This window comes from Denticeps clupeoides, unplaced genomic scaffold, assembly GCF_900700375.1.
Source record: "Denticeps clupeoides unplaced genomic scaffold, fDenClu1.1, whole genome shotgun sequence".
Taxonomy (NCBI): Eukaryota; Metazoa; Chordata; class Actinopteri; order Clupeiformes; family Denticipitidae; genus Denticeps; species Denticeps clupeoides.
The window spans coordinates 96480-124256 of NW_021629712.1; the positions used below are offsets into that span (position 1 = coordinate 96480).

General features: G+C 48.8%; 1 protein-coding gene across 1 annotated transcript in view; it reads left to right on the top strand.

Moving 5' to 3' along the window:
* Window positions 1-11022: 11022 nt before the first annotated feature.
* The window catches only part of LOC114772453 (ankyrin-1-like), a gene marked incomplete at its 3' end in the record, with an annotated part of 39842 nt that continues 23087 nt past the window's right edge, over window positions 11023-27777 (top strand). The window contains exon 1 of the mRNA XM_028965338.1: window positions 11023-11313. Coding sequence (XP_028821171.1) covers window positions 11188-11313 — 126 coding nt within the window. The remainder of the gene's footprint in view (window positions 11314-27777) is intronic.

A 27777-nucleotide genomic window follows, 5' to 3' on the forward strand; every position in this document is an offset into this window, starting at 1 on the left:
TGTGCCATAAATAAAGTTCATTAATGATCCAGGTTTACATCAGAAATCGTCTCTTTAATTAACACAAAGCATCAAATGAGTGTGACAAGCCACTAACTGTGTGTGTGTGTGTGTGTGAAGGAAGCTATAAAAATACAGATACATTAACTCCCTCTGTCACCTTCAAGTGGCACGTGCCATGAAAACCCAAGCTGTTCATCCTCCGTCAATCTCACATCCACTCACTCGCTCTCTTACTGACGTTCTCTCTCCCGAACGCTCACTCTCACTAGCTCTCTCTCTCTCACTAATACTATCTAACGCTCTCCCACACTCTCTCTCACTCTCTCCCGAACGCTCACTCTCACTAGCTCTCTCTCTCACTAACACTATCTAATGCTCTCCCACACTCTCTCTCACTCTCTCCCGAACGCTCACTCTCACTAGCTCTCTCTCTCTCACTAACACTATCTAACGCTCTCCCACACTCTCTCTCACTCTCTCCCGAACGCTCACTCTCACTAGCTCTCTCTCTCTCACTAACACTATCTAACGCTCTCCCACACTCTCTCTCACTCTCTCCCGAACGCTCACTCTCACTAGCTCTCTCTCTCTTACTAACACTATCTAACGCTCTCCCACACTCTCTCTCACTCTCTCCCGAATGCTCACTCTCACTAGCGCTCACGCTCTTACTAACACTATCTAACGCTCTCCCACACTCTCACTCTCTCCCGAACGCTCACTCTCACTAGCTCTCTCTCTCTCACTAACACTATCTAACGCTCTCCCACACTCTTTCACTCTCTCCCGAATGCTCACTCTCACTAGCGCTCACTCTCTTACTAACACTATCTAACGCTCTCCCACACTCTCACTCTCTCCCGAACGCTCACTCTCACTAGCTCTCTCTCTCTCACTAACACTATCTAACGCTCTCCCACACTCTCTCACTCTCTCCCGAACGCTCACTCTCACTAGCTCTCTCTCTCACTCACACTATCTAATGCTCTCCCACACTCTCTCTCACTCTCTCCTGAACGCTCACTCTCACTAGCTCTCTCTCACTCACACTATCTAACGCTCTCCCACACCCTCTCTCACTCTCTCCCGAACGCTCACTCTCACTAGCTCTCTCTCTCTTACTAACACTATCTAACGCTCTCCCACACTCTCTCTCACTCTCTCCCGAACGCTCACTCTCACTAGCACTCACTCTCACTCTCTCACAACCGCTCACTCGCTCTCTTACTGACGTTCTCTCTCCCGAACGCTCACTCTCACTAACTCTCTCACTAACACTATCTAACGCTCTCCCACACTCTCTCTCACTCTCTCCCAAACGCTCACTCTCACTAGCTCTCTCTCACTCACACTATCTAACGCTCTCCCACACTCTCTCTCACTCTCTCCCGAACGCTCACTCACACTAGCGCTCACTCTCTTACTAACACTATCTAACGCTCTCCCACACTCTCTCTCACTCTCCCGAACGCTCACTCTCACTAGCTCTCTCTCTCTTACTAACACTATCTAACACTCTCCCACACTCTCTCTCACTCTCTCCCGAACGCTCACTCTCACTAGCGCTCACTCTCTTACTAACACTATCTAACGCTCTCCCACACTCTCTCTCACTCTCCCGAATGCTCACTCTCACTAGCACTCACTCTCACTAGCGCTCACTCTCACTCTCTCACAACCGCTCACTCGCTCTCTTACTGACGTTCTCTCTCCCGAACGCTCACTCTCACTAGCTCTCTCTCTCTCACTAACACTATCTAACGCTTTCCCACACTCTCTCTCACTCTCTCCCGAACGCTCACTCTCACTAGCGCTCACTCTCTTACTAAGACTATCTAACGCTCTCCCACACTCTCTCTCACTCTCCTGAACGCTCACTCTCACTAGCGCTCACTCTCACTCTCTCACAACCGCTCACTCGCTCTCTTACTGACGTTCTCTCTCCCGAACGCTCACTCTCACTAGCTCTCTCTCTCTCACTAACACTATCTAGCGCTCTCCCACACTCTCTCTCACTCTCCTGAATGCTCACTCTCACTAGCGCTCACTCTCACTAACACTATCTAACGCTCTCCCACAATCTCTCTCACTCTCTCTCACTCGCTCCCGAACGCTCACTCTCACTAGCGCTCACTTTCACTCTCTCACAACCGCTCACTCGCTCTCTTACTGACGTTCTCTCTCCCGAACGCTCACTCTCACTAACTCTCTCACTAACACTCTCTTACTCTCTCCCTAACGCTCACTCTCACTAGTGCTGTCTCTCATTCTCTCACAACCGCTCACTCGCTCTCTTACTGACGTTCTCTCTCCTGAACACTCACTCTCACTAACTCTCTCTCTCTCACCAACACTCTCTCTCTCACTCTCTTTGTCTCACTAACACTCTCTCTCTCTCACTCTCTTTGTCTCACTAACACTCTCACCGTCTCTTTCTCACAAACGTTCTCTCTCACTATCACTCTCTAACACTCTCTCACTCTAACGCTAACGCGCTCTCTCACTCTCTAAGGCTCTCTCTCACTCTTTCTCTCATTCTAACGTGCTCTCTCACTCTCTTTCTCTTACTAACACTCTTACTCTCTAACGCTCTCTCTCACTCTCTCTCTCACTCTCTAACGCTCTCTCACTAACACTCTCTCACTCTCTTTCTCTTACTAACACTCTCTCTCACTCTCTGACTCTTTAACGCTCTCTATCACTCTCTCTCTCTCACTAACACTCCAACACTCTCTCTCACTCTCTTTCTCATACTAACACTATCACCATCTCTCTCTCACAAACATTCTCTCTCCCTGTCTTTCACGAACACATTGTCTCTCTCTCAGTAACGCTCTCTCTTACTGTCTCTCTCACTGTGATATACACACACACTCATCACACAGTTACATGCGCTATATACATACATGGTAAATCAAGGTCTCTCTCTCGCTCTCTCTCTCACATTGCTAATTTGACGATGTAAATGTTGTGCTGCTGTCAGTCTCTCTCTCTCTCGCTCAGTTCGGCTGCTGCTTGGCCATATGTTCTCCTTTCTGCTGTAAAACACTGCAGATCTACACATTACACACACACACACACACACACACACACACACCTCTACACTTATATTTATTTATGTGCTACAGGAATTGTGAGTCCTGAGAAAAGAACAAAAGGTGTGTGTGTGTGTGTGTGTGGGTGTGTGTGTACATGGGGGATGTTTTGCTGGGGAACAGGCAGCTCCACTGGGAAATAAAACTGAATAAATGCAGGCCCTCATCACACACACACGCACACACACACACACAAATGTGAGCACACACACCATAACGCTTTAAATACACACACACACTTATACTCCCCAGAGAGTAGCAGGGAGGGCCAGCAGATGGGCCTGACAGAGCTGTCTCATGGGACAGTCTCTAAAAGAACACACACACACACAATTTCACACTCACAGTTTCTTGAACTCCTTCACTCTCTCTGAAAGTCTGGTTTGAAATGGATGATGGGCATCTGCTGCCCATGTGACTCTACCTGCCGCACAACTAAAGGTGGTTATGATAAAGCGCTAATCTACAATTCCACTCTTACCGGGTCTCATAGTCGCCAGAGGAGGACATGCTGGTTACTCGCATTGTCCAGAGCAAAGCGTCAACTCAATAAGTCCAAGTAAAGCACAAGCGTTGAGGAAAAGTGTAAGACTTGGTCAAGAAGGTTCTGAAAGTTCTAGGAATATGCGAACAGTAAATATTAATGTCTACGTCAATATCTACCACTATTTTGTTTACAGTTATTGTTTTGTCCTGTTGTGCTTGAGAGACTCGAATCAAATTCACTCACATGATTCTGATTCTGATCTATAGGAGCCATTTTGTGTTAAGGTCCACATCCTTTAATTCTAGTTTACACGATCCTTTATGTAGAGTAGGACTTTTAGTTTGAGGTGTAGAAAGACTTGAAGTTAAAATGGAAGTAAAAAGAGCAAAAAGTTCCTGTTCCATCAGGACCTGTTCCACCACCCACCTTCTACATGTGCCCGCCCTCCAGCAGCCTCCGACTCCAGCTCCCCGCCAACGCCCACCACCACCATCTTCAGGCACGCTAGAGCAGCTGACCACTGCTGCCACCACCTGCAAGCTTGCAGCCAACCCCCTGCAGGTCAGGACAGCCTCCCACACCAGCGGGGAGAAAAGTGAAGTGATTGTCACATGCACACAGTGAAATGTGTCCTCTGCATTTAACCATCACCCTGAGTGAGCAGTGGGCGGCCATGACAGGCGCCCGGGGAGCAGTGTGTGGGGACGGTGCTTTGCTCAGTGGCACCTTTGCGGATCGGGATTCGAACCGGCAACCTTCTGATTACGGGGCCACTTCCTTAACCGCTAGGCCACCACTGCCCTGTAAGGGAGATGGCACCAGAGGGTCGTCACCTCCTCTCCCTTCCTCACCTCCGAATGTCTGTATGTCACCCCAGGTCCTCTTCCCATACCCCAGGTGGTGATGCTGAGATTGGAGACCCCTGACCAGGCTTGGTGGCTTGGTCCAAGAATCCGCCCAGGTTCCTGTGTGCAGGTCGCTGTGCTGTATTGCAGATGGGATGCAGCCAGACGATTAGGGTCCTCCAAAGCCAACGAGGACCAGTTGTCCCGCAGCGCCGGAGACCTGGGGTTGATGGGGCTTGGTTTCCTCAGTGGGGCACTCATGCATCTGATTAACACGTCCTAATCGTTCCCATTAAATAGAGAGATGGGCCACAGGACGTAGCTGACGCATTTCATCCCTCCTGAGGTTTTGTTCCTGTCAAGTGTGGGTCAGTTTGAGTTTCTTTTCAAACCTTCTGGCTCGTTTCTGTGTTGGCTGTCTAGTCAAAATGCTTAAAACTTGTTCTGTTTGTTGAGACCCCATCCCAACATTTTCCTTCTGACTGGTAAAGATGAATGTTGTACTCTTGCAATTGTACCAGTTAAAGTTAAAACATCAGACCATATACTTCAGATATATGCTTTGCTTGGGCCACGAAGCAACAAACTCTTCTGCAAAGTTGACCTGGTCATCAAGTGCAAATAAAAGTGTGTGACTGAGATGAAGAGGACAGAGTCACGGCCAGGAACTGGGGGCTCACTTGCGGACGTGCCAGGGAAGGACGAGAGACTGTGGGACAGAGAGAGACTGTGGGACATTCTTAAAGTGAAGTGATTGTCACACGTGATACACAGCAGCACAGCACACAGTGCACACAGTGAAATTTGTCCTCTGCATTTAACCATCACCCTGAGTGAGCAGTGGGCACCATGACAGGCGCCCGGGGAGCAGTGTGTGGGGACGGTGCTTTGCTCAGTGGCACCTCAGTGGCACCTCGGTGGCTCGGGATTCGAACCGGCAACCTTCTGATTACGGGGTCGCTTCCTTAACCGCTAGGCCACTGTGAGCGGGAAAATGGGGTTACCGTGGAGTTCTCATATTCAAAGACGCCAGGCTGAATCAAGGTCGGGTGGCGTGGGTCAAGGGCGTCGGCGACAGGGCAAGACAACATCCTCAACATCTGCAGCCTGCAGCACGTTCCAGCTCCAGATGCTGAAGCACACTTTGGTGAAGAAACCAGGCAAAATGTGAATAAACAGAAGACTAGATGGAATTCAGTGATTGTTCGATGATGGTTCGTTACACAGTTTTCTTCATGGTCTTCACTCGTTGTGGGTATCACACCTTCCTGCATCTTTTCATGGACCCCAAGACGTCCTTATCCAGAGCGACTTACAATCAGTAGTGACAGGGACAGTCCCCCCCCGGAGACACTCAGGGTTAGGTGTCCTGCTCAGGGACACGATGGTAGTAAGTGGGGGTTTGAACCTGGGTCTTCTGGTTCACAGGCGAGTGTGTTACCCGCTAGGCTACTACCACCCTACCTTCATTCCAGGGTGCCACTCCTCGTCACCCCCAGGATTCAGGCTCCTACAGACGAATCTTGAATTCGTTCTTTGAGTTTGAGGTTCGTCGCTGTGCACAGATTCCCTGTTTCTGAGCCAGTGAGATGATGGTATTGTCCTGTTTGCTCTGCCTTTTTTTGTCCATGAAGCTTCACCAGTTGAAAGTGGGTTCTGATAAAGGGTTTCAACAGCCTCTCAGTGATCTGCTGGGATCTGCTGGGATCTGCGTATGTGGAATGAAGATGTGGGAGTGTTCAGGGGTTAACTCCGTATTTTCAGCGTGTGTAAATGTGCTGCACTAATGTCATTATCACCGCTCCAGGTCTCCTGGTAGAGTGTGTGGAGATCTCTGGTTCAAAATATGAATATGGATGGATGGATGATATCTGGAATGGAACATCAGACATCAGCAAGTCCATCCACCCCCCACACGACCGCCATCAATATGCAACACCATATATGATCAAATAAATTCATTAATTAATAAGGGATGCGGATGTTTTTGCTTTTGCATTAATTACACCCTCATTAGCATATCAATTAGGAAAATCAGAGATCATGTAATTAAGGCCCAAGAAGGAGCACCTGCTGCCTGTCTCAGAGTTTGTGTGTGTGTGTGTGTGTGTGTGTGTGTGTGTGTATGGTAGCCTAGTGTGTAACACATTCATCTATGAACCAGAAGATCAGAAAGTCACAGGTTCAAACCCCACTTACCGTGTCCCCAAGCAGGACACTGAGTGTCTCCAGGGGGGGACTGTCCCTGTCACTTCTGACTATAAGGCGCTCTGGATGAGGGTGTATTTGTGTGTGTTTGCGCGTGTGTGTGTGTGTTTGCATGTGGCTTTAGGTGCAGATCCTGCTGGTCAGGGTGGGGGTCACTGAGAACCTCCACATCCATCATTCTGTCTAGGCTCTGACAAAGTCTGGTAGGTCCAGTTCCATCTGCTGCATGTTCTTCTGGAAGCGCTGATATTATAATTATACTCTTATTTGAAACCTTCAGTTTCTTTACAGTATATTGTGATCATTTTTGGTAAAATATTTTATCCTTAAATTACTTATAATGGTCCCAGACATGAAGGAGAACGATTCCCTTAAGCACATTAACCTGAGGAAGACTCCATGAAGCTTTTATAGCAAATGAATGTGATTCATGCAGAAATATACAAAATAGTTGAGAAGAAAAGCCAAGGTTCTACTGACCATGGTTCCTTCTGATCCAGGAACATGTTGGTTGGTCTGAGTGCCAAATGACCAGTACACCAGGACCCTGCTCTCTTTCCAGTGAAACCGGCAAAGACCTGATGATGGTTGTGATGCGCCACCTACTGGCAGGAAAGACCTAAATGATTTACTCAGCATCCATCCTGACATTTTTGGTCTTTATGGTCACGCTCAAGTTTCGTTTCTATCTTTTTGTGATCTAATGTTGTGGTTGAGAGGCAGGTATTATCTGTGTAAGCTGTGCTCTTTTAGTCGATAGAAAGAAGAGGCTGAAGAGCGACTGGTGGACCCGCGTGAACAACTTTGTACGTGATTGGTGAAGAGTGGAGGAACCTCTGGAGGATGCTCTGACCAGCCCTGGTCATTCAGCCCAGATGTTTCATCCATCTGAGCCTGCATCCAGACGCTGCTTTGAAGTGCCCGGTGTGAGAACGTGTTTCACGCGTTGCTGTGTGTGGAGAGTGTGAGCGGGTCTCCACTCTGGGAGCTACTCCGTGCTCTCCTGAGGAGCGGCAGGCGTGAGGGGCCAGAGGCTGGAGAGGAGTCCCCCTGGAGACACTCAGGGTTAAGTGTCTTTGCTCAGGGACACAATGGTAGTAAGTGGGATTTGAACCTGGGTCTTCTGGTTCATAGGTGAGTGTGTTACCCTAGGGGTCAGGCGGTGCGACGGCAGCCGTCTCTAAAAGATCTCAAGAACATGGCCTGTCATTTAATGTCATTTGTTCCAAACAGAATGTGATGTAAACCTGAAAAGCAGTGACAGTGCGTCCCTTTCTTACTAGGTGAGTTCCACTTTATGTGTGGCATTACCATCCATCAGGTTCATGAGAAGACCACATTTCACCACCTCCCTTTCGGATAGTTGGTGCCGTTGTATTATGATGTTTATGGTTGTAATTATACAGAAAAACCAAGTGATGCAGGCCAAGCAGAAGAAGCGCTGTCTTCCACATCCTGCAGGTGTGTCCCACAAAGAGAGACTACAATCCCACAGAGTCAGCAGATCCGCAATATGCACACGAGTGAAATTAAGAGTCAACACATGGTTTCTCATTAGGGTGATAAATACTTTCATAATGAATTACAGTTCTTCTAGTGTCCATTCCACATGGAAACCTTCCGATTATGGATCACTAGACCCCACTGCCCCTACTGAGAAGAAGCAACCTTCAAGTCAAAACTGGCTGCAGCATGCAGATTCTGAACTGACTTCTATTCTTAAACAATGAAATTTGAACCGTTCCTGGGGAACAGGGGCTTTAGTTAGAACTTTATGGTCACCCCAGCTTGCCTCAGAGATCAGAAGGACCATAATCTTGGCAAGACCAATCCACCAGTTTTCTATTATGGCCTGAATGTCAGGGGTTTGAGGACCCATCGCCTGGGTTGCATCAGCATGCTGTATCATCAAGTTTCAGATTTTGGGGTGGAATACAGGTCAGGACTCCCAACATCCTGTAGAGCTTTCTGGTTATGCAATAATCTCTATCTTAGATGTTGGAGTTTCAGACATTCTCTCATTCCGGCTCAATATTAATGTTTAAAACATCTTACTCCTGTCCCCCATCAGCGGTTCAGAACATCAGGTATTCTCGGATTCTTCATAGTTCATGTGGACTCCACATCTCAGAAGGTCAGAGCTGCTATCATTGCTTCAGCTTGGATGTACATAATATCAGGGAGGAGGTCTTCATCTCCATGCTGTAGCCTCGGGGTCCTGGGTCTGAGCTCAGCTTGTGGTCAGCTCGTTCCATGTTTGGCCAGCAGAGGTCACCGCAGGCTGTGTGAAGCCTTGCTTTGTCAGTGCTGCACTGCAGCATTCTGTGTGTGTGTCTCCTGTTACACCGTGTCCCCCTGGGGACTCGCCGCGCTCTTAATGTATTTAGAGCCTGACTGAGACGCCGGCAAACCTGACACTGGGCCACCAGCCTGATGCCACAGGGCCGTCCATCTCCTCGTCTGTCTCTGTGTGTGTTGAAATTTGATCAGCTCACGTCTCCACGCAGATGCCAGAGGAAGGATTTTAGAATTTCATCTTGTCTGGGACCATGAATCACAAACCACAGCTTCTACATGACACCTTCCAGTGAGAATCCGTCACGGTGTAGAGCAGGCGTGCTTCTCCTTCTCTCCTTCCTTTCTTGGTTTATTCCAGAAGTTCCTGTGACTGGAGGAACGTGCTGGGGGAGGCTCTGGTGGGTCCATCTCACACCTTCTCACCACAGTGAATTGAGGAGAGCCTGTGTGAGGGAGTGTGGGCTTTGGAGACCCTAGGATGTGATGCTGTGTGTGGTTGCAGCTCCAGTGTCTCAGCCTGTTGACGTGTTTTGCTGACTTGCACTTCAGACTCGAATCAATCAGCTTCTCCTGAGGTCTGAGTCACGTCTGACGACTTCCACGCCCAATGCTGGACGCTGCTGAGGCAAAGATGAAACCAAAGATCAAAAGCATGCATATTATGGTGGACTACTTATGATTTATATGGACTGGTGGGTCAAGATTTCATGTTGGAGTTTTTTTGGAGTGATAGTGACAAGAGCAAAGTCCAGAGAAAGATCTAAGCTCTTCAGCTTTGTTAATCAAGCCAGCTTTGCTGTGCAGAAGATGAGGAAAAACAGCTTGTCTAAGAAGGAGGTCAGCCCACTGTGTAAAAATGTAAAATAACACTGGAAAACGGGTCACAGTAAAAGCCTCCAGCTGCATGAAAAAAGTGCACACCTTGATCTCCATCAACCGGGGTGTGGCACACTGACCTTAACCCTTCACCTCCACATTCGCCCAAGCGACTGTGTCCTTCCAAAGCTCCAGCCTGGAGAGAGTGGCAGGTATCAGAACCAGGACCCCGTCACACCAATTTCACAGCAGTACGATCCCCTCAGATCTTCCTGGGTTAGCAGGTCACCTTCTTTCCAGGAGATGATAAGACTAGATCCGCTGATAATAAAAGCTGGTTTTACCGGAACGGCCTCTCGGTCGTCTCGGTGCACGCGGTGTGAACTGTGGCAGTGTGACCTGGAGCGGGACGGTGGGACCAACCAGGACGAAGGTGGACCGTTTATCACCGGATTTCTACACGTCAGACGTTCGCTCCATAACGACACTGAACAGACGTGTGTGTGTGTGTGTGTGTGTGTGTGTGTGTGTGCACGAATGTTTTCACAGGGGAGGAAGAGTGAGGAAGAGAGGAGGCATTAAAACAGATTTTGCCTGCATCAGCAGCATTGCAGTGACCGAGAGAGAGAGAGAGAGAGAGAGAGAGAGAGAGAGCTGCAGCAAAAAAATGAACAGGTGCAGGTTGTACATGCACACACACATGCACACACACATGCACACACACCAGACATTGTCTGAAAAGAACACGGCATCCTACAAAGAGACCAGATTAACAATCGTTCATCACACACACATTATTTACAGCGATGCTGCATGCAGCGTTACTGAGAAACAGGAGCAGTGTGTGTTTTAATGGTGTCTGTGTGTGTGTGTGTGTGTGTGTGTGTGTGTGTGTGTGTGTGTGTGTGTGTGTTAACACCTCTGAGACGGAGTGTATGAATGTGTTCACTTAAACACAGACGTTCGAGGGCTGAGCTGGGTACATGAGAGAACATCCATATCACTGCAGTGCACACACACACACACACACACACACACACCAGTAAACCTGTCTGATGATACCTCTATCCAGCTGTCCTGCTCACACATCATTCAAACATACAAACCTGGAGAGGATGTTCTCGAGAGAGAGAGAGAGAGAGAGAGAGAGAGAGAGAGACTAGTGGATCTGAATGAGAGAGAGAGACTAGTGGATCTGAGTGAGAGAGAGAGAGAGAGAGAGAGAGAGAGACGAGTGGAAGTGAGAGAAGAGAGGAGAGAGAGAGGAGACTGTTTAGAGCTGATGGACTGCACTGCTCTGCAGGGTTGAGAGACAGTGAGCGAGCGAGCGAGCGAGGGCGAGGGAGAGCGCTAGTGGGGAAAGGCGGCAGCAGGTCCCGGTATCTCTCCTCGGTTAGCAGCAGGGCTGTGAGTCGGCACCCAGCCCAGCAGCACCATGGCGCAGGCGGCCAAACATCTCCGCAAGAACAAGGACCTGGAGGCTCAGGCCGAGCAGGAGCGCAAGGAGAAAGAGGAGGAGAGAATCAAGAAGAGGAGCCGCTCCCGAGACAAGAAACGCAAGGTGAGAGCGTGGCAGTGCTGGGGCCTCGCACACACACACACACACACACAGGCATGGTGTTGCATTCCTGATGTACATTTACAGAGCAACACATGTACACACAAGCAGAAACACGGAAAGTTCACATCTGCAACACACACACACATGGAGAAGAGTCGTGTGTACCAGCCTGTCATGTGTTAACTGTATGCATAAGTGTGCAAGTGTGTGTGAGTGTGTGTGTGTGTGCGCGCACAGAGCTGCATTATCTCTGACTGCAGCATTTTATGGAGGTGTGTGACAGTCTGTTCTTCTGGGCATGTGTGAATATTAAACTGTGTTTACATATATGAATCTATTAGTATAATTAGTGTGAGTGTGTGTGTGTGTGTGTAATATGGTATAAGCAACGACACCTGTTTTCTGGGGACATTGTCTTTAATCGTATGTGGGTGCTGTGTTGCAACATTGTGAACTCTGTATGTGTCTCTTAATTACAGAGAGAGAAATTGTGTGTGTGTGTGTGTGTGTGTATGTGTGTCTGTGTGTGTGTGTGTGCGGGAAATGCTGTAAATGCAGAGAAATGTTGTGACTGAGAATGGCTGCATTTTGTGAATGGACGGGAAATATGAGTGTGTGTTTTATGCATGCAACTGTGTTTGTGCTTCACTTTTACCATTGCAGGATTTACCTTTCATCGAGGGGGATGAGTCACTTTATGTGTGTGTGTGTGTGTGTGTGTGTGTGTGCGTGTGCTTTACCTCTTTTTAGAAACTGCTTTCTTGGCAGAGTCCTCATATTACAAGAAATCTCCGGCTTCAGTGAAAATGCATGATGTGTGTATGTGTATGTTGCTGTATAATGAATGTATGATAACAGGATGGTGCGGCTCTGCACCTGCTGCATCTACATTACTTTCATCAAGATAGAGGATCGCATGAAGAACTGTGATATACGATGGAATCTTCGCTTACGTAACACCGGACCTTAAGCTTCTTAAACCAGCCTCATGTGTGTGCACATACACACATACACACACCTCCTGACACTGCCAAATTATTATTATTAGCAACAGTTGCAGGCAAAATGGTTTTTAACATTTTTTTAAAAGTGCGTTCTGTGTGAGGTGAAGCGCAGTCCGTGATGGCTGAGGTGTGCTCAGGTGTGGTCTGTATTAGGTGATGTCTGGTCTGTGTGAGGTCCAGTGTGATCTGTGATAGGTGAGGTCTGGTATGTGTGAGGTCAGGTGTGATCTGTGATTGGTGAGGTCTGGTATGTGTGAGGTCAGGTGTGATCTGTGATTGGTGAGGTCTGGTATGTGTGAGGTCGAGTGTGATCTGTGATTGGTGAGGTCTGGTATGTGTGAGGTCAGGTGTGATCTGTGATAGGTGAGGTCTGGTATGTGTGAGGTCGAGTGTGATCTGTGATTGGTGAGGTCTGGTATGTGTGAGGTCAGGTGTGATCTGTGATAGGTGAGGTCTGGTATGTGTGAGGTCCAGTGTGATCTGTGATAGGTGAGGTCTGGTATGTGTGAGGTCAGGTGTGATCTGTGATAGGTGAGGTCTGGTATGTGTGAGGTCGAGTGTGATCTGTGATTGGTGAGGTCTGGTATGTGTGAGGTCAGGTGTGATCTGTGATAGGTGAGGTCTGGTATGTGTGAGGTCGAGTGTGATCTGTGATTGGTGAGGTCTGGTATGTGTGAGGTCAGGTGTGATCTGTGATAGGTGAGGTCTGGTATGTGTGAGGTCGAGTGTGATCTGTGATTGGTGAGGTCTGGTATGTGTGAGGTCAGGTGTGATCTGTGATAGGTGAGGTCTGGTATGTGTGAGGTCAGGTGTGATCTGTGATTGGTGAGGTCTGGTATGTGTGAGGTCAGGTGTGATCTGTGATAGGTGAGGTCTGGTATGTGTGAGGTTCGAGTGTGATCTGTGATTGGTGAGGTCTGGTATGTGTGAGGTCAGGTGTGATCTGTGATAGGTGAGGTCTGGTATGTGTGAGGTCCAGTGTGATCTGTGATAGGTGAGGTCTGGTATGTGTGAGGTCAGGTGTGATCTGTGATAGGTGAGGTCTGGTATGTGTGAGGTCGAGTGTGATCTGTGATTGGTGAGGTCTGGTATGTGTGAGGTCAGGTGTGATCTGTGATAGGTGAGGTCTGGTATGTGTGAGGTCGAGTGTGATCTGTGATTGGTGAGGTCTGGTATGTGTGAGGTCAGGTGTGATCTGTGATAGGTGAGGTCTGGTATGTGTGAGGTCGAGTGTGATCTGTGATTGGTGAGGTCTGGTATGTGTGAGGTCAGGTGTGATCTGTGATAGGTGAGGTCTGGTATGTGTGAGGTCGAGTGTGATCTGTGATTGGTGAGGTCTGGTATGTGTGAGGTCAGGTGTGATCTGTGATAGGTGAGGTCTGGTATGTGTGAGGTCGAGTGTGATCTGTGATTGGTGAGGTCTGGTATGTGTGAGGTCAGGTGTGATCTGTGATAGGTGAGGTCTGGTATGTGTGAGGTCAGGTGTGATCTGTGATTGGTGAGGTCTGGTATGTGTGAGGTCAGGTGTGATCTGTGATAGGTGAGGTCTGGTATGTGTGAGGTCAGGTGTGATCTGTGATTGGTGAGGTCTGGTATGTGTGAGGTCAGGTGTGATCTGTGATAGGTGAGGTCTGGTATGTGTGAGGTCAGGTGTGATCTGTGATTGGTGAGGTCTGGTATGTGTGAGGTCGAGTGTGATCTGTGATTGGTGAGGTCTGGTATGTGTGAGGTCAGGTGTGATCTGTGATAGGTGAGGTCTGGTATGTGTGAGGTCAGGTGTGATCTGTGATTGGTGAGGTCTGGTATGTGTGAGGTCAGGTGTGATCTGTGATTGGTGAGGTCTGGTATGTGTGAGGTCAGGTGTGATCTGTGATTGGTGAGGTCTGGTATGTGTGAGGTCAGGTGTGATCTGTGATAGGTGAGGTCTGGTATGTGTGAGGTCAGGTGTGATCTGTGATTGGTGAGGTCTGGTATGTGTGAGGTCGAGTGTGATCTGTGATTGGTGAGGTCTTTTCCATGTGAGGTCCAGTGTGGTCTGTTATAGGTGAGGTCTGGTCCGTGTGAGGTCCGGTGCGGTCTGTGATAGGTGAGATCTGGTCTGTGTGAAGTCAGGTGTGGTCTGTATTAGGTGATGTCTGGTCTGTGTGATGTCAGGTGTGATCTGTTATAGGTGAGGTCTGATATGTGTGAGGTCCGGTGTGGTCTGTGATAGGTGAGGTCTGGTCCATTTCAGTTCCAGTGTGGTCTGTATTAGGTGAGGTCTGATATGTGTGAGGTCCGGTGTGGTCTGTGATAGGTGAGGTCTGGTCCGTTTCAGTTCCAGCGTGGTCTGTATTAGGTGAGGTCTGATATGTGTGAGGTCCGGTGTGGTCTGTGATAGGTGAGGTCTGGTCCGTTTCAGTTCCAGCGTGGTCTGTATTAGGTGAGGTCTGATATGTGTGAGGTCCGGTGTGGTCTGTGATAGGTGAGGTCTGGTCCGTTTCAGTTCCAGCGTGGTCTGTATTAGGTGAGGTCTGGTCCGTGTGAGGTCCGGTGTGGTCTGTGATAGGTGAGGTCTGGTCCGTTTCAGTTCCAGTGTGGTCTGTATTAGGTGAGGTCTGATATGTGTGAGGTCCGGTGTGGTCTGTGATAGGTGAGGTCTGGTCCGTTTCAGTTCCAGTGTGGTCTGTATTAGGTGAGGTCTGATATGTGTGAGGTCCGGTGTGGTCTGTGATAGGTGAGGTCTGGTCTGTTTCAGTTCCAGCGTGGTCTGTATTAGGTGAGGTCTGGTCCGTGTGAGGTCCGGTGTGGTCTGTGATAGGTGAGGTCTGGTCCGTTTCAGTTCCAGTGTGGTCTGTATTAGGTGAGGTCTGATATGTGTGAGGTCCGGTGTGGTCTGTGATAGGTGAGGTCTGGTCCGTTTCAGTTCCAGCGTGGTCTGTATTAGGTGAGGTCTGGTCCGTGTGAGGTCCGGTGTGATCTGTTATAGGTGAAGTCTGATATGTGTGAAGTCAGGTGTGGTCTGTGATTGGTGAGGTTTTAGACCATCATCTTTCAATTCAGAGACCGGATCCCTCACCCCCCCATGGTCCTCCAGACCGCTTTTAAAAGAGATGATGGTCTAACATAATTTACATCATCCGATGTCATCTGCTGCATCGAACCTTGCTGTTTTGGTCTGAGAAGAATGTGAAAGGGGGAAAGAAGGAATTATCACACCATTTAACACAAATGTACCGCCCGGCTCATATGAGGAGATTTCAAGCCCTGTTTTAAGGTCAGTGACAGTTGCCAAAACCAGCAGATGATGGTTATTGTTTATTACTTTGTGTGAACATGCTAGATGTTTGGATGAGTCTATGAGAGTGAGAGACATGGCAGCTTTTAAGGTTCAAGTGTTTGTTGTAAGTTTCTACTACCAATTTATCAATCATAAGAATTCATGAATACGACACAACTGGGAAATTTCCACGAATGAGGAATAAATATGAATTTGCTGAAAATACAATTTTTGTGGATAATGCACCATTTTTCTACCTGGTAATTCAGCATCATAGTTGCAAGATTCTCCACTTGCATCTATGTTGTAGTTTGACCATTCATGTCAAATCCCATTTTTCCCAGTTTTCCTGTTGTTAGAGTGGGCAGCATCTTTTCCATGTTACCACGTGTCCCTTGAAATACTTAATCGTCCAGAATTCGAGAATGAAATTCTGTGTCCTGTGTTCAGTCAGTCAAATCCAGGGCTCAACACTCTGAATTCACAGCAAACTGTGAACGTCATGTAATTTCATGATCAGTTGGAATTCCATTCAGTTAATTCGGATTTCTTTTGATGATAAAGAACTGTGGTGGGCATTCTTTATGTGGCAACCATACCTGTGTCATGTCTTGCAGAACGTTTAGCATAAGGAGCACGTTCCTGAAAGAGGGGAACGTGGTGGGATCACTGAGGGCCTCTTGTGGTTGGAGTGCAGACAGAACCAACCCAGAACATGGGTCAGCAGTGTAGAAGGAAATGACACACACACACAGACAGACACACACACACTTCCAAGCACACAGTAGGCACCTGCGCCACCTTCCGTTGGGTTATTGATGAGCGGAGCTGCGGAGAAAGGCGCCGCGTTCCTGCACACGCCAGATAAGGGCACATTAACAGCAGGCTGCAGTTACTGCTCCTCAACGCCCATTCACACCTTTGTCCACCAACTAATTACAGCAGACGTTTGTGAAGACACCATGCATTGTGTCTCCAGCCGAGTGCCACTTGTTAGTGTGTGTCCAGCGTGGCTCGCTGTCGCCTCACAATATCACCAGCTCTTCTAACGCAGCAGGAGAGGGTTTCAGTAGATGGTACTGAAGACGTGTGATAAAGAAGGACATTAACTGCAGTGCTCTCAGATCCTCCCTTCCACTTTATGGGTTGAGAAGCAGTTGGACAGGAACAGGAGTGACACTCGGTGTCACGACTCTTAAACTCCACGCCCTCCTGGTGACGTCTCCCCTGAATACTGTGGTGCAGCGTTGTATTTTCTCTGCGGCATCAGCTGCATTTTGCCGATTTCTGCAGCCGTTCATCGCTGACGCCCTTATTAAACATTACAGCTTTATGGTCCAGATTTCTCACTCATTCACGAGTTAGCAGCCACGACAAGGTCCTGTTAACTCCGGAATATCTCCACATTTCTTCAGAAGCCGAGACGGAGCAGCATCTCGTGACGTGGCTCCCGCTTTAAGTTTATGAACATTTCCCAGCGGCCACGGCTCCTTGGCCCTGGTCCAGTGACTCAGCGTTCTCCAGAAGCGCGGTAAATCTCTCATATTTACAGCGGGGCCACGTCCCTCCCCACTCCCGTTAATTCACCCGCAGAAACGGAATAAACGCCGCAGACTTCATTAACGCACGTCTGGTTTCAGCCCCCCCCCCTGCAATGGGTCATGTTCTCCTAACCTAAAAGTGGAGTGTTTAACGGGTCGGGATGAAGACGGTAAGAACCAGGCCTCCCTGGTAAAACCGGAGTATTTAACGGGTCGGGATGAAGACGGGAAGAACCAGGCCTCCCTGGTAAAACCGGAGTATTTAACGGGTCAGAATGAAGACGGGAACGGACCAGGCCTCCCTGGTAAAACTGGAGTATTTAATGGGTCGGGATGAAGACGGGAACGGACCAGGCCTCCCTGGTAAAACCGGAGTATTTAACGGGTCGGGATGAAGACGGGAACGGACCAGGCCTCCCTGGTAAAAGCGGAGTATTTAACGGGTCGGGATGAAGACGGAAACGGACCAGGCCTCCCTGGTAAAACCGGAGTATTTAACGGGTCGGGATGAAGACGGGAAGAACCAGGCCTCCCTGGTAAAAGCGGCGTATTTAACGGGTCGGGATGAAGATGGGAAGAACCAGGCCTCCCTGGTAAAACCGGAGTATTTAACGGGTCGGGATGAAGACGGGAAGAACCAGGCCTCCCTGGTAAAACCGGAGTATTTAACGGGTCGGGATGAAGACGGAAACGGACCAGGCCTCCCTGGTAAAACCGGAGTATTTAACGGGTCGGGATGAAGACGGGAAGAACCAGGCCTCCCTGGTAAAACCAGAGTATTTAACGGGTCGGGATGAAGACGGGAAGAACCAGGCCTCCCTGGTAAAAGCGGCGTATTTAACGGGTCGGGATGAAGACGGGAAGAACCAGGCCTCCCTGGTAAAAGCGGCGTATTTAACGGGTCGGGATGAAGACGGGAAGAACCAGGCCTCCCTGGTAAAAGCGGCGTATTTAACGGGTCGGGATGAAGATGGGAAGAACCAGGCCTCCCTGGTAAAACCGGAGTATTTAACGGGTCGGGATGAAGACGGGAAGAACCAGGCCTCCCTGGTAAAACCGGAGTATTTAACGGGTCGGGATGAAGACGGGAAGAACCAGGCCTCCCTGGTAAAACCGGAGTATTTAACGGGTCGGGATGAAGACGGGAAGAACCAGGCCTCCCTGATCAGCCCGTTTCCTCAGCTTCAGGCCGGCGTGAATAATGAGCAGTGCGTCGCTCAGCATATTTCCGAGCGCTGCTGAGTCGGAGTGATTTGCACCGTGACAGAGCGCCATCCTTCTTCCCTGCTCGGAATATCTCATCCTTTTTTCCATCTCACATTCTGAATTATGTAACGGGTTTGGACAAACACCACTTTACCGGCCCACACAGGTCACAGGTCTCTGAGCAGGTCTCAGAAACCCAACCTCAGAACCAGAACCTGAAGTATGTAATTAAGTACGTAAGGAAATGCAATGAGGCATGAGGCATCGTCCCTGTGTGTAGAGATATGAGGAACCTGAGGAGGTTCTTGGCTTCTTAGTATGGACAAGGGACATTGAGGTGTTGAGTTCAAGCTCAGCATCATCAGTCCTTGAGGTCGTAGGTGCGGTTGTGAAGGTGTAGCTGTGCAATGCAATGCGAGTCTCATCCAAAACACCATCTTCCAGCATTAGAGGAACCGCTCCAGCATTAGAGGAATCTCTTCCTGCAGCCTCCGAGGATGAAGGACTTTTCTGAAGGAAACAGCTGCCCAAAAACATGCAAGCTCTGACTTCATGGTTTCATACGCATTGTTACACTAGTCATCATGTTGAGGCCAGAAGGTCCAACAGGTCCTGATGGACGTCCAGGAGGGTTTCTTCACCCCACCACTGTCAATGCCTGGTTTCGCGCTGATCTCTGATTGGATCCTCTGGTCTTAGGTCTTATGTAACACAAGCAAAAGATCAGGCTGATTGAGAGAGAGAACCACATGAAGGTCAGAAGGGGGAGGAAGCATTTGTATGGGGGAAGGATAGACCCCCCCAACACACACACACACACACACTGGTAAGCCCCTTCTGTCTCAGACACAATCTGTGTATTGCGGTCCAGAGGATTAGGTGGCGGCTGTTAAACTGAGTCCAGCAGAGTCCTGCTAATATGTCAACTCTGATCCTGGATTTGATTATTTCGTGTTGCAGCATTAAAACCACCCACCCTCATTCTCCACCTGGCATTCCAGAAGACCTGGTGAGGCGTCCATGGATGGGACACAGATGCTCCACAGCGTATGAACACCTGGTCATTACCTTCAACTCGGGGTGTTAAAACGAGTCTTATAATCGAGGCGTGAAGTGAAAGGGATTATTTGTCACACAGCACACGATAACACAGTGAAATGTGTCCTCTGCATTTAACCTCGTGGGGTCCAGAGCACCCGGGGTCCACTTCCTTACCCACCAGGAACATGATCGATTACATCATTAGATCTTTCTTGGTGATTCTCTAAAAATTCAGGGGCTGGCCTGAAGCCACGGACGCCTGTTCTTTTCTTGTTTTGTGGGGTTGCGTTGAGCATGCTTTCACCACAAAATAATTCCCTCAGGATAAATCATTTTTTGTTGGTTTTAATGTTGTGGCTGATCATTGACGGGGTAAGAAATGGGAGGTGGTGCTGAGGGAGATCTGGCAGGGATCTAGGAAGATTATGGCCCCGTGGTTTCTCAGGATCCTGGTTTCTCTCCACCTTTCACCAATCAGGTTTTTACAGCAGAACACTGATCCTGGATCAGCACACAGTCTGAGGGGAACCATGAAAAACCACACTGCTGGGACCTTATTAATGCTGACATCATCTGCTGCATACGATACACATCTTTCTTTCTGTGTGTGTGTGTGTGTGTGTGTGTGTGTGTGTTCACAGACAGAGATCAAAGCAGTAAGGGAGAGCAACAGGATACACACAGGACCATCTGGAGCCATAAACACACACACACACATCGCTCTCACACACTCATCATAGCAGCCATCAAAAAAATGATCAGCTTTGTGTGTGTGTTTGGAAAAAAAGAAAGCGATAGAGCAGCAGAGACGTGTCCCCTTTGCCCTTGTGAGGCTGGCACATTGGCATGAGATTAATGAGACACACACACCATGTAAAATGGAGGACTATATGTCCTCAAAATTAAGATGAACTGAAATGCATGAACTTGTCATGAATAAATAAAAGAGCAAGAGAATAAAGAATTAGGTGCAGGTTCAGGTTTATGGTGAGAAAAGTCCTTAATACTGACATCACACATGCAGTACAGTAGGTCCCCATAAATACATGCTGTGTGTGTGTGTGTGTGTGTGAGAGAGAGAGAGAGAGAGAGAGATAGAGAGCCTGGCTCACACAATGTTGAAGGTGCTGATTCAGCCAGTTTCACTGCCAGAAAATGCATCCCTGCTCTCTCGCCCTCTTGTGTGTGTGTGTGTGTGTGTGTGTAAGGGGGTGGAGATGTGTGTATGTCTTGTATTGATTATTGAATTGGAGGAATGCATGTATTCTCTGTATATGAGTACACAGTATCCTCTGAGTGTGTGTGTGTGTGTGTATGTGTGTGTGTGTGTGTGTGTGTGGTGTGTGTGAGATGGTGTCACTGTTCTGCTGAGCTGCTGAAATTAAATCCCTTTGTTTTTCCTTTTTTCCACCCGTTTGACTGCATATAAAACATCCAAATGGCCAAAAAAGTTGAAAACATTTCATGTGAAATTCATACAGAACTGCGCCCCTCCAGGCCAGGTCCAGCAGACAGGGTCCAGCAGACAGGTCCAGGCTGGGTCCTGCAGACAGGGTCCAGACAGGTCCATGCCGGGTCCAGGCCAGGCCCAGCAGACAGGGTCCAGCAGACAGGTCCAGGCTGGGTCCTGCAGACAGGGTACAGACAGGTCCATGCCGGGTCCAGGCCAGGCCCAGCAGACAGGGTCCAGCAGACAGGTCCAGGCTGGGTCCTGCAGACAGGGTACAGACAGGTCCATGCCGGGTCCAGGCCAGGCCCAGCAGACAGGGTCCAGCAGACAGGTCCAGGCTGGGTCCTGCAGACAGGGTACAGACAGGTCCATGCCGGGTCCAGGCCAGGTCCAGCAGACAGGGTCCAGCAGACAGGTCCAGGCTGGGTCCTGCAGACAGGGTACAGACAGGTCCATGCCAGGTCCAGGCCAGGTCCAGCAGACAGGGTCCAGACAGGTCTGTGGTTACTGGCACAGTCTGGATGACCTTCATGTCTTTGTAGCATCCAGTCATGTGTTTTTTGTATTTCACCTTTTAGGATTTATTTTATTATAACACAACATTCTTGTCCCAGTCTTCTGGACTGAGCTGCTACACCTGCCCTCTCAAGCCAAGTTCTACAGGGAACATCAGTTGTGGAAAGATCTGCCACATTATGAGATGCAATTCCTGTCATGGTCAGATGAGATTGGGCATGTTCTAGGTCACATCTGAAAAGATACATCATTTCCATAAACATCATTTTCTGGATGAGGGTCATGTGATCCAGCTGGTGAGGATCTGCCCCCATCCACCTCATGGCTGCTGTCTACTCCGGTAAAGAAGAGAAAGTGCTCAAAATATTATTATATGCAGAAATAGTTTCTATCTGTGTGATGGTTTGTCATTTTGGCATCTGAAGTGAAAGTGACGTGATTGTCATTGTGATACACAGCAGCACAGCACACGGTGACACTGTGACACGTGTCCTCTGTATTTAACCACCACCGTTGGTGAGCAGTGGGCACCATGACAGGCGCCCGGGGAGCAGCGTGTGGGGACGGGACCTTCATCAAGGGGACCTCAGTGGCACCTTGGCGGCTCGGGATTCGAACCGGCCACCTTCTGATTACGGGGGAGCTTCCTTAACCGCTAGGCCCCCACTGGCCCTGTCACTGCAACCATTTGCTCCTGACAGCAAGATTAATGTGAGAGAGTGTGTGTGTGTACTCCTAGTAGACTTCTGGGGTCACACATACCCACACACACACACACATACCCACACACACACCCACACACCAACAATTTTCCAGCATACAAATGGAACGATGCAGCAATGCAGGAAGAGCAGGACTGCAGCACTGATTGGTCTGTTTTGAAGCTGCATCTGATAATCTGGATGATCTGACCAACACTGTGACTTCATAGATCAGTTTTTGTGAAGATGTGTGTGTGCCAACCAAGACCTTCTGCACATGCAACAACAGTAAACCATGGTTCTGGGAACAGGCTTTGCCCCTTCGTCCAACATGTCTACATTTGGATGAGGTGCCCTCATCCATTTTGCTTATATCTTCAGGACCATCTCTTAATAGGGTGGGTGAAGCTGATCTTAAGCCTGCACAGCCCATTCTTTGTTCATAAAGCAAGGATCTGGAACACCTCTTCCTCGCTTCTAGTTTTTCTTCCACAAGTCAGACCAGGAGAAAGTTACAAGTCTCAGGCTGCCGTTTGAAAGCTCTCAGTGACTCCGCGGTTCAGCTACTGGATGCCAGTGGAGGGAGCGGAGCAGCGGGCTTGTGTGCCAACTGGTGCCAAGCTGGCGTGCCATCTCAGTCTCTTCACACTAGGGATGGGGTAGCATTCCTACACTCAGGACCATCAGCAAATTCATCATGTCTCTTCTATGTGTCGGTAACGATCCCATTCATTCACAGCGTTGGCGAAGAGTGTGACAGCATGGTGACATGTAGGCCCACGGTGACACCTGCCGGTTCCTTGTCTGAGCCTTTTTTTCACGACCTCCATTCCCGCTTCCCGGATGATCCTTCTGACAACTTGGACCCGCAGGGTCCCTCGCAGTTGCTGAACCCTCGCTGCCCGGCCATGACCGTCCACCACCGCATTTCAGCAGCCGGAACACCACCCACCTTCACCGCTCCACAACTTGTTGTCTAAGGGCCATTGTCTCTGTCAGAAGCAGAGTTGGGGTTTCATTTCTTGGTGTAATGAGTCCCTGATATTGGTCTAACGGCTTGTAATGTTGGATCCACTCTACTTTCAAGATATGGGCTGTGGCTTGAACGATGGCCTCAACAATGTCCACCTCATCATGGTTAAATGCTGGTTGCGGGATAACTTTGTGCTTGGGAATTATCACTCAGCGTAATAATCACAGACCGAGGTCGTCCTCCAGTACATCTCACCATCAGTCAGTAACATCAGTAACTTTCTCCTCCCATTGTAAGTCGCTTTGGATAAAAGCGTCTGCCAAATAAAGTAAAGTAAAGTAAAGTAAAGTAAATCAGTCCAGCACCAGCCCTACGGTCTTCTGTCTCCTCCTTCTCAGCTCAACTTTGGCTAAACTCGTCATGCACCGCACGACATACCTGAACCTCAACATGATATCTTCAACATGATATTTCAGATCAGGGTAAAGACCATCCAACATTATTCTACTTATCGTGATCAGGTGGACCAACGGTGTTACGTATGTAAAAAGACAGAATCCAACTCAGCGGCGAAGGGTGGACATCAGAGACCTTGTTAATTGACTCCATTACTTTACTTTACTTTACTTTACTTGGCAGACGTTTTTATCCAAAGCGACTTATAGGAGGACGACACCAGCAATTCTCATTCGATTTCTATAGAATTTTGAGTTTACAAACTAAGAGCCCTGATAAGGCCCAACTTGTCAGAAAAGAGCATGTTCGGGGATTGTTAAGTGCCAGCTGAAGAAAAAATTATAATGTATATATAATTTTTCTTCGTCTAGCACTAATTATTAGCAAGGTATTTGAACTCTTCTAATGTTACCTATACGTACAGAGGCTTGGCACAGATGAACTACTACTGCAATTACATGAAAACCAAAATTAGTGAGAAGGAAAAAGAGGGAGGCAAACTCTAGAAAAGAAGGGGACATGTGGCTCCCCCAAACCAATCAGGTTGTCCTCTGCCTTGTCCGAACAGAAGCCCCGATGCAGGAATGCAGTGGTCATCACAAGCCCCTCTCCTGTCTGCACTTCAGGCCGCCTGGTGGACTGTGATGGAGATAAAGTTGGGGTCTGCATTAACACATGGCGGCGCTCTTCCTTTACACGCCTTTACTTTAGTAGTAATGGGGAGTCCGTTTGTGTATTCGTCCGCTGGGACTGTGCTGCTGGTGCTGCTGTACGGTGTCTTCGTGGTGGTGTCACCTCCATTGTTTAATGGAGAACTGCCGGTCTGTTCTAGTGCAGCTTCTCAGCTTCCTCAATCCACTCACTGGTACGGTCTTTCACCAGTATTCCGCCGGAACATACCACACCGTTTTCACTGGTGGGGCTTCTCTCCAGTGAGGGTTTACAGATACATATTTATCTTATTTTTTGTGATGCTTTTACCTTCTGCTTCTGTCCACTTTCTGCCGTGACAAGTGGGACTAATAAAGGTTTATCTTATCTTATCTTATCTTACCACGATTTACACACTCACATGGCTTCTCACCAGTGTGTTGTAGCTGGTGTTGAAAAACCCTTATTACATTGTGGCCACTGACACGGCGATAAAGAGCAGGTAATATGTGACATCATAGTAGAAAAGAAATGATATTATTCATTATCCAGCATGCTTTGTTATAGAAACGCTGAGATATAAGAACAGAAGAGGGTGGGTAACACTAACCCTAAAATGAGTTTATTGGGATGAATTACAAGCCACCAAGACGAAGGGTTCTTGGTGGTGCCGTAGTGTGTGTCCCTCCGGGCTCTGGGTCCCTGAGCGACTGGCATGAGGAGTTTCGGTTTAAATGGCGCTGGGTGGATCTGAGACGCCACCAGTGAAGGACCCAGGAAAGGCGGAAGCACAGGGAGAGCCAGACCTGATCTCCTGATACTCCTGAGTCTGCAACTCACCCAGCTGTGTTGGGTAAGGAAGCAGACACGTTATCGGAAGGTTGCCAGTTCAAATCTGGAGCCACTGAGGTCCCCTTGATGAAGGTCCCGTCCCCACACACTGCTCCCCGGGCGCCTGTCATGGTGCCCACGGCTCACCAAGAGTGACGGTTAAATACAGAGGACACGTTTGGTTGTGTTCAGATTTGTTCATTAAAGAAGCTTGTTTCTTAGTACAATTCAGCATGCTTTGTTTCAGAAACTTGTTTAGATAAAAGAATTTGCTGCATATAAAAAATAGTTTCAATACAAAAATAATGCCCTAGACGTGAACTAATTCTATGCGCTATGCTTTATGCTGTTTGTGTATATCGGTGTCGGTTATTTGCATTATTTGCTCCTTTTTATTTTTATGTTTTTTTTGCAAATGGATCCATGTGTTATTTCTCCTTTATGTTACCGAAGGATTTAATTTGTGGTGCTAGTAGCCTAGCAGAAGACCCAGGTTCAAACTCCACTTACTACCATCATGTCCCTGAGCAAGACACTTAACCCTGAGTCTCTCCAGGGGGGGACTCTCCCCTGTAACCAAGGGACAGGGGGCAGTGGTGGCCTTGCAGTTAACGAAGTGGCCCCGTAATCAGAAGATTGTCCCCCTGGAGAAGTGTCTTGCTCAGGGACACGATGGTAGTAAGTGGGGTTTGAACCTGGGTCTTCTGGTTCATGGGCGTGTGTGTTACCACTTTCAGACGCTTCCGTACCGTCTAGAGCACCACAGCCCCAAGGCCTTTCTTCGATGGAACTGTCTGTGTCTGATTGGTCAGTGTTGGTTTTGTTTTCTGCTTTTCCTCGGTATGGCGCCAGTTGCTCACTGAATTCACTGAACTAACCTGATCCTCAGATCATTCACCAACCTCCACGCTTTCTGGCCAAAGATCCAGAAAAGTGGTTCAACGTGTTCAGCATGTAGCGATGCAGCATCCTCAGACACAGATGCCACTAATACTGAACCACACTGCTTTAAAGGCGGCACGCCAGGATTCACATCCCGCACCCGCCCTACCTGCTCTGTGGCTAAAGGAGCCACCCGTCCCCCCAAACAAAGCACGCTCATCAGCGATTCGCTGTCGTTCCCCGTCTTTCTTCTCCTTTGTGAAGTGACTGTCATTGTGAGACACAGCAGCACAGCGCACGGTGACACGGTGAAACGTGTCCTCTGTATTTTACCATCACCCTTGGTGAGCAGGGGGCACCATGACAGGCGCCCGGGGAGCAGCGTGTGGGGACGGGACCTTTATCAAGGGGACCTCAGTGGCACCTTGGCGGGTCGGGACTCGAACCCGCAACCTTCTGACTACGTTTGTGTGTGTGTGTGTGTGTGTGTGTGTGTGTGAGAGATTAAAAACTCTAACTCTTTTCTCAGCTGAACACTTCCACCTCTTCAGACACCTGCTGCACGTTCTTCCATTCTCCTCATATTCTACACCTGAGGTCATCAACCTCCCTACAAGTCCTGTAGCTCAGGGGTGAGGAGGTCATAGGTCATGGTGAACGAGCGGTTGGAGGTCCACCCTCTTCCACCTCCAGCTCCTCCACCTGCTCCTGCTGTACCTCAGTAATGTAGCAGGTCCATTAAAAGCCCTGATGGTCGTTACAGCACCGGGCCATTTTATCTGCGCTTAATTTAACTGCTGATACTGGAGCCCCGTTCCATCACACACACACACACAACACACACAACACACACACACACGCACACCATGAGCTCACTTTTACGCAGTCTGATCAATAATTTATCTGATTATGGATCTACACCCTCGTTCACACAGTGTCTGTCCCTCATTACAGAAACCCGGTTAATATGATGCCATTTGACCTTTAATTGATCTTCACCTGTGACTTGGTCCTGCTTGGTCTACATCAGATAATGATGCCAGAAGAAAATCTCGAGCTTCAGACCCAGAAACAACCAGAGCTTAAAATAAATCACCCGGTGAGAGCAGTGGGCACCATGACGGGCGCCTGGGGAGCAGTGTGGGGGGACCTCAGTGGCACCTTCGAGGTTCAGGGTTCCTCACCCGCCAGGCCTCCACCGGCCCGCTGGTATTCAGGCCCTAATTACAGGAACTGCGCAGAATTTACTTTCATTTCAGACTGAAAACAAGTCCAAACTCCAATTCGATTTGGTGGACAACATCTATGGAGGAACACGTTAGTGGCTTGATGATGTTCTGGCTACGGTCTGAGTCTATAAGTGTTTAGCCTGCAGCGCTGTCGCCACCGGCCCCCGTAGGTGGAGGAACCAGGACAGATGGACGTGGGCGTGGCAGGACGGGGCTGCTTGGTCCGTCACTCGTCTGCTCTGCTCTTCTCGGCGCTTTTCTGCCCGCTGCTGGACTTCGTTCCTGGTGGTCACGCTGGCGCTGATGTCTTCGTGTGATTGGTTAAGTGTGAACGAGCACATTCATCTTGAGAAACCCATTCAGGACCTATGAGACGTTGTTAATAATAATTATGAAGAAAGTGCACTTTTTAATAATAATGTAAAGAAATCCACCTTCAGGACATTTAATAATGTCCCACCGGTGCAAACGCTGGACTGAAGGGTACAGGACCGGGTGACAGAGATCTCCACCAACACGGAACAGGGGACGACAATCAAGGAGACCGGGCCCGGAGCGTCATCTCCATCCCGCACCTGGATGGGCGTATGCGGGCAGGCGTGTGTAGATGTGTGTGTAAATGACAGTGTGTGTGTGTGTGTGTGTGTGTGTGCGCGCATCAGACCAGGTCCAAGAAATTCCATGTGACGGAATAATAAGCGTCTGTGAGGCGATGGGGACGCTT